At 26.2% G+C, this 8,076-nt stretch overlaps 1 protein-coding gene across 1 annotated transcript in view; it reads left to right on the top strand.

Moving 5' to 3' along the window:
* LOC111626939 (SWI/SNF complex subunit SMARCC2-like) overlaps positions 1–5,973 on the top strand; it is a 137,807-nt gene extending 131,834 nt beyond the window's left edge. Inside the window, exons 24-25 of the mRNA XM_023370474.1 lie at positions 2,425–2,526; positions 5,631–5,973. Coding sequence (XP_023226242.1) covers positions 2,425–2,526; positions 5,631–5,701 — 173 coding nt within the window. The 3' untranslated portion in view covers positions 5,702–5,973. The remainder of the gene's footprint in view (positions 1–2,424; positions 2,527–5,630) is intronic.
* Positions 5,974–8,076: the final 2,103 nt, after the last annotated feature.

Here is an 8,076-nt window from a genome sequence, read left to right as displayed (position 1 = left end):
TTTACAGTCGACCCCCCTATAAGATCATTGATTTTTCCGTTTTATCTGAATTACATGTTGTACGAGTCACTTAGATTTTACAAATACGTGTGCCGGGCTGTGAACGGCTCACATATTTGTAAAATCTAAGTGACTCGTACAACATGTAATTCAGATAAAACGGAAAAATCAACGATCTTATAGGGGGGTCGACTGTAGTTACACAAAAATTGAGATATAAACAATGTCTGATATTTACATGTCAGTTGTGGTAATTTCAAATCATACCACAACTGATATTTACATATCAGTTGTGGTATGAGTTGAAATTAAAGCATTAATTATTTGATAAGACATTTCTTCATGATAGATTAATTTGTTTATTTTTAAATTTAGTAAAATATTCCAATAATTCATTCCAGTATCTTGATAATTAAAACTAAAAATAAACTCTAATTGTTGATTTAAAAAATTTGTAATCCTCTCTTACATAAATTTATATCTTAAATATCTTATTGAATTAAAACTGATTATTATATTACAATATAATACTACAATGTTATTAATTTAATATATATAAGTATTTATTTATTTTTAAAATATAATTGTTTTTATTATTCAATTTTTTAAGATTTTTAATAATTTATAGTTAAAATGTTACTTGTAACTGACTTTATTTATAGATACCAACTAAAAACATGTTTAGAATTTATTAATTCCAATGCAAAAAAACATCTGTTATCATAGTTTTGTAGCAAATCTGTAAAGACCATAAATTAATAAAATTAAAATATTTTGAAAACACTTGAGATTAATTAGTTTTTAGTTAGTATCTGCAAAAAGTTGATGCAAGTAGAAATTTTAATTATAAAATAAAAGAAATTTATGATATGGAAATTAATAATTTTTATAAAGTAATTTTTTCAAAATTATAATTTCTTATGATGGCAATATTTTATCCTTGGATGTCCCAATAGATCTAAAAAAATTTATAAATTAGAACAATTTAATCTAAATAGGAAATGAAAATAATTTGAATATATTATTAATGCCAATTTAATATTATTTCAAAATAATGAAAATGTTATAAGTGGAGATAATACTTCCGATATTCTTATGTTATTACTTAAAATTTTAATAATTTAAAAATTTTTTTATCAAGTATTTAAAATGAATATTATTTTAATTTAATAAATAGCTGAAGAAATGTCACAGTTACACAGCAAAAATTATATTTATAATATTTATCATTTTGTTTACTTTTTTAATTTAATTTAATTCTGTATTTCTTTTTCCTGTTCCTAAAGTATCTATAACATTTCCCCAGTTTGTTTCTTTATATGAAAGTATTTAATTTTTCTTGAAACATCACATTGTTAAAAAATTAACTTCTTTTATAAATTATTTCAGTTGTAAAAATAAAATGCTTCAAATACGTACAAGGAGATTAAAATGATTTGGTCAAATTTTCTATTGTGTATGAAGATATTTTTATTTTTTTCCACAGTAGAGAATATATTTCTAAGTTTTTTGATTTAAATTTTATTCTAAAGTATTAAAGCAGTTCATATTGTTAAAAAAAATTCTGAAAATAAAGTTTTCTAATTTTATTGATTATGGATGTAAAAAGAACCTGAATGTTTTAAGTGTTTTAAAATTAAAAATTTTTTAACGTAGTAAATTTAATGTGAATTTTTATTTAAATTTATTTCAAGAAAATTTAAATTGTAAAATATAACTTCTTTTTATATTTTATATATATTTTTTAATCAAACAGATCTTGTTTTTTAAAAGAAGTAATATTAAAAATATATATTTAATATAATTATTGAGCTCAGGATAAAATATCTTCTGTCATTATTTTCATAGTACAGAATATAGGAAGTATTTTCTTCACTTATATTCTAAAATTTTAAATTTAATATAATCATTTTTTCTGTTCAAAAAAACTGTTCTAATTTAACATGCAAATTTTTGCATATAATTTTAAATTTACATTTATTAATATTTGATATCGTTCAATTCTTTATCTATATATGATTATTATTATCTTCTGACATATTTTCTTATATTCCCATTATTAAATCTTTTATCTTTTATCTCAACCTATACTAACCTTTCTACCCTTTTTTTCCCTTGCACCACAGTCTTGATTCCTGGTTAGAAAATGGAACTATCCTCCAGCCTTCATCTGCAGGCTTGACTTGCTACAAAAATAAGAATTTTATATAGAAAATTAGATCATTCTTGTGTGAATGTTGTGTTTGTGTGACTTTCTTCAGTTAATACAATTTATTGAAATAAAATCAATATTCAAATATTTTTCATTTGTCTTTATTATATTTTAATGATCATATTATAAAGAATAAATGAAGCTATAAATTTAATTTATATACTGTCTTCAAAAGAAATATGTTTATTGAATATTACTATCTTATTATTTAGCTGTACAGCCAATGACTGCAGTCCAATCTGTTCCAAATCAATCAAGTGGAAGTGACACACCCTCCCTTACAAGTCCTTGTGGTCCACCATCTCAAACACCGGGTAAATATTTAAAAATTTTAAATCACTTTTAGTCTTTAAAACAAATATATAAAGATCAATACATTTTTTTTTAAAATGAAAATAGGAAATAAATACTGAAGTAGCATAGAATTCAACGTTATAAAGTTAAAAAAGTACTTTATTATTATACATCAGTAATTTTCATAGGTGTTTTTTAAAATAAAGCAATAATTATTAGCGTTTAAATGGAACTCATAACTTCAAGAATGATTTCATTTGAAGTAAATTCATAATTGCAAAAGCTTTTAAACAGTTTTTTCTTTGGGTATAAATAATTATTAAATTTTAATACCTGTTAACTTTTAGAATAATGATAAATGGCAGTTATATATATGTAATTGCAATCAAACTTCCCTATAAAGAATTAACAAAATTGCTGCCAAAAATTGTCTTTGAGAGTGCTTTTATCAGTTCTTCATACACAAATAAAAGCTTTATTATACAAATTTTTATGCTATTTTACACAAGATTCAATATTTTCATAGAGAAAATTTAAACAGGTTACTTTTGTTATATATTTAAGATTAATTTGAAAAATTTGTACAGTGTAGGGCCATTAAACTGCAGTGATTGGAGTCCAAACTGCTTAACTGTGGCTTAGGTGGTCCGCAGATTAACTTTGTAGCATAATAAGGTGTGAATCTGTTACAATGGCGGCCTCCATAACATTGACACTCAGCATGAATAAAACAGATTAATATTGTATTTGAATTTCATTGTAAGTTATTTTATTGTTTATTGATAAATAAAAGACTAATCTTCTATAAATACCTCTTTGAAGTTATAAACCAGCATTTAAATTTTTAATCTGCGATAGTGCATAGCATGTCAATCATGGACATTCAAATGCCAAAATGACAGTTATCATCACCTGTCTCGAGTGTTTGAGAGGCCATGTCCAGGTCCGTATGATCCATAGTGTAAAAAAATTGGGATCCAAGCTTTTTGTGTGGCTTAAGCGAATTCATGAATTACTGGCCCGCGGCTTAATGGCCCTACACTGTACTATATAATTAATGCTTATATAATGTCAATTATACAAATTATAATATTGTACAATATATAATAAATTTTCAAACCATAATTTTGAAAAATTATCAGTTTCCATTGAGCTTATGGAAGAGACAATATTTTAATGAATTTTCTGTTAATGCTATTTTCACACTTCCACCAATGGTAATTGATATCAATTACAACAGCTAATCATTCATTGAACTGGATTGTATAGTCATACACTGTATCTTTGATTAAATTGTCAAAGATACATTAATATTTACACATTGTAGTAATATCATTGGAGTAAAGCAATCTTGTACTACAGTATTTATGTACAAAAAAAAATTGAGACAGTTGCAGACATTGATTAATTCAGCAGGTGCAAGAGTAAAAATATGAAAAGTATATTTGAATTTCTGTCGGATGAATAATTATTTTTGTACAAATTAAAGACAAAGTTGCTCTAAAAATTATTTCAGACGATCACTATTTTTATTTAGTGTTCTAGAACAAATCATAGACAGCTGGACCTTCCCTTATTTATTCCGTCGGATGAATAATTATTTTTGTACAAATTAAAGACGAATCTTTAATTTGTACAAAAATAATTATTCATCCAACAGAAATTCAAATATATCGTTTAAATTCATCACCAGAGGGATACGTTGGCATAATCTACATTTGTCAGCGCTAATTCTCAGTAGATAAAAGGAGCCAGAAACCCGAATGGACAAGGATGAACTAACAAGATGTCGTAAGATCTACCATTCCTATTTTAAAGAAGAATTCTTTTAATCTTTATTGGTATTTTTGTGTTTTTAAGGAACCTTTTTAAATGTAGGCAGTTGTGTAGCCTAAAAGAGAAGGTCCAGCTGTCTATGATTTGTTCTAGAACACTAAATAAAAATGGTGATCGTCTGAAATAATTTTTAGAGTGACTTCGGCTTTAATTTGTACAAATATGAAAAGTATAATTTAGTGTGTTTGTATTTATGGATTATTTCATTATGTGTAAAATACATTTTATATATTTTCATTTTTGTCACATATAGTATTAGATGGAATACGTAAAAACCTGACATGCATTTTTAAAAAATTTATATTATTCCGAAGATGGAATGTTGTAAAAACCATTTTTAGAATACAGATGGCTTTGTTCTTTCTTATTAAATTATATAATGTATATATTTCCTGACGAAGGTCAGTGAAAAGGACCAAAAATGTTCAATTACTAAATATTTCACTGTATGATTGATTAATGGTTCCATATTTTTTGAGACAGTTGCTGTAAGGAAATGTGTGTTGATTTCAGTGTTGAAAAATTATGTTGGGGATTTATAAAAGAAGAGAAAGAAGCAAAAACAAAAATTAGATTATAACATGAAAATTTTCAAACCATCTTCACTTAGACTTAAAAGTTCGTTAAAATAATCAAAACTATGAATTAATAAACTTCTCAGTAGTCTTTTTCAATTAAATCATACAGCCGGAGCCATTCTTCTATGAATACAATAATTTTTCCTCCATTTTGTGCAAAGAATCTTGGGATTTATGATTCTTTACTCTCATTGACTACTTGCTTAACAATTCAACTGAACTGTGATCAACATTTGAACAATATCTGATGATGATAACTGACAGTCAGTAGTCATACATTGAAATAAGCATGAAAATTTTTTCAATAATTTGTCACTGACAAAAAAAAGCTGTCCTTAATTGTTTTATATCAAAAATTGTGGTAGTGTGAAATACAAACAGGAGTATTTCATTGAAATTTTTATGAATGTTATATTATAGTTATAATTAAACAACTAAAAGTTAAGCAAACTTGCACATAATATAATTTATATTATAACTTTTGAATTTTTAAAACAATAAATTGTAAATATAATCTAAATTATAGTTAGCTAATGTTATTTTTTTTTGTATGTTTTAAACATTTTATTATCAATTTGCATTACATTAGAAAAGATCATATTATATTAAATTATTAAATATATCTATTTATTTAATTAATTAATCATATTCACACTTATAAATTTAATAAATTTAAATATAATAAAAATTAAACTTATCAACTTATCTAGGAGGAGAAGGTAGCGATCTAAGTAATGCTGAAAATGAACAGATGCTGCAACAGTCGGCATCAAGCCAATAAGAGTCAGAAGGTGCCTAGTTGTTTTATCTTCCTCATTAATGTATAACTGTAGAAAAAATGTGATCATAAAGTTTAATTGCTGCATTATATATTGGCTGTATGTAGTATGCATCTTAATTTTTTTTTATCATATGCATATTTGTACTATTCATAATATGTCTTCAAAACATTTTCCATGACCATTGTTATTTGTTGTAACAGTATATTCAATACTGTCATGATATTGATGGAAGAATCATTTATAATAAAAAAAGAAAATAAAATTTTACCGACGTTCTGTGTATTCTTTTTTTTTATTAAAAACACCAAAAAACCTTTATAATAGGGCAGAAGGAAAACCAAGTCCCAGACAACACAGAGCCAGGAAGAAGTCACCGTTGTTTCTCCTTGGATTTCTGACTTTTTAAAGGATCTCTCCCCTAAATTCTTAATTTGATGGGTTAATCAATTTGACACTTCCGTTTGACTTGGTCCAACTTTGAAACTTTCGCTCATATCTCATGCCATGATATTTTCTTTTCTAACGGCTAAGAATTTTTCTTTATGTCTTCATTACTTACAAAGCAAAAATTTTGCTTTTGAAAGAATGCTACATTTATTTCCAAATTTTCTCATGTCAGAGTCAGAGCTGGATTTTTCCGATTAACATTCTGAACTTTCCTGAATCTGTGACAATTTGAAAAAATTTTAGACCTATTAATTCGCACTGTCTTAATCTCAAGAACAGAGTTAGATGAAATTCAAGACCAGATATGAAAACTTTAGGGAGCGGAGGCCCCAATTAACTATATATGAACTTTCGATGCAAAGTCAAGTTATTTCAATTCAAAACCTTCCTGCTCAAAAGCAGTTAATAAATGCTAATGGAAAAGTATAATGTACAGGGGCAAGACACTACTAATTTGAAGTAGAGAACGTATATTTTAAATTAAATTATTTAAAAATACAATTACAAATTGCAGCCCGGCATTGTGACCATATCACTATAAATAATTGCTCGTAGTTATAGTTTGTTTGTGAAAATATTTGCAATGAAAAACCACAATTTGACCTTTGTCACATTACCAACCACCATATTGAAGTTAAAATCCTTCTAAGAGCTAATAAGGAGTTAATAATTGTGCGAAATGGAAGAACCGTTGCATTTGCCCATGAAAAATAGACAAAGAAAACATGCCAGTAAGTGCAAGAGACTGATACACCATTAGGATGTGCACGAACTGTGCACTATATCCATGATTGTGAATAACACAAGTATATTAAGATGAACTAGCCTTTTGTTCTTTATGTTATAGACAACAAGTTTAGATCTGAAGCCGTCAGCCCAGCTAGGGATTGGAAAATTATCAGTCCTAAATGCATTGTTAAATAGGCGAAATAAAGAGAACTGTTTTAATCTTGATCTCTCTTAATTATGCATAATTAAGAAAAAAGTGATAGATATCGCTAGTCTCGCTTATAACTTTTTATATTCTCCCTAGCCTGACTCCGCCAAGTGAACTACAGTCCTTCTCCCGAAGGCTTTGTACATTTCTAACCTTTCAAGTTGTTTCGGCCGAGGCACTATTTTTCATTTCTAAGCAGTGAAATATAATTCTCTATAAGATGACAGTAATGATTTCATGTCACAGTGTAACTTTAAAGCTCATTTTTCATTGGGATCATACTTGACAAATTATGTTTAAAATCGTTCGTATAAAAACAGAATTAGGTGTACATTATTTTCTTGTATGAGTCGATAGAACAGTGTCATTGTTTGTGGTCTTAAATCAGATTAGATTTATACATAGCTAAATAAGGACCTCTTGCTTTTAAATTATTATTTGATGGAAATGGAATGATATTTTGTTATAGCTTGGGATTACATGTTTGTATCCCATCCTTACCAAAATCAAAGTTGGAAAACTTTTATAGATGTGCCTGTCAAAATAAGCATGTTTAACTCTAAAGCTTCTACATAACACAACATTGATCATATTTAACTATCTGTTACTAATTTAGGTAATATTTCATGGTATTTGTATTTTCTTTGTTACTTAAAAATTTGATTGATTTCAGAATCAGTTCAGTTGGCATCTTAGAATTGAAAAAAGAAGTTATTCAATTTCAATTGTAAATATATCACAAAAATCAGTACAATTAATTTGCAAATTTATTACTCTTCAAATCAAATCTAGTTTACTAGATAAAATGCCATAGCATGTATTTAATGGTAAAATTGAAGAGAATGAATTAAATTAACTCTTCAAAGATGGAATTTGAAGTTAGCAATACACTAATTATTTTGAAAATATCACAAAATTAAGAAAAATCTTTATACAATTTGAAATAATAGAAATTAAAATTTTGAATTAAAAGTAGATGATGGAATTATT

The sequence above is a fragment of the Centruroides sculpturatus genome, unplaced genomic scaffold, assembly GCF_000671375.1.
Source record: "Centruroides sculpturatus isolate CEXI.00-Female unplaced genomic scaffold, Cexi_2.0 scaffold164, whole genome shotgun sequence".
Classification (NCBI taxonomy): domain Eukaryota; kingdom Metazoa; phylum Arthropoda; class Arachnida; order Scorpiones; family Buthidae; genus Centruroides; species Centruroides sculpturatus.
The sequence above is the reverse complement of the archived record's forward strand: the minus strand, read 5'-3'. Positions and strand labels throughout refer to the sequence as shown.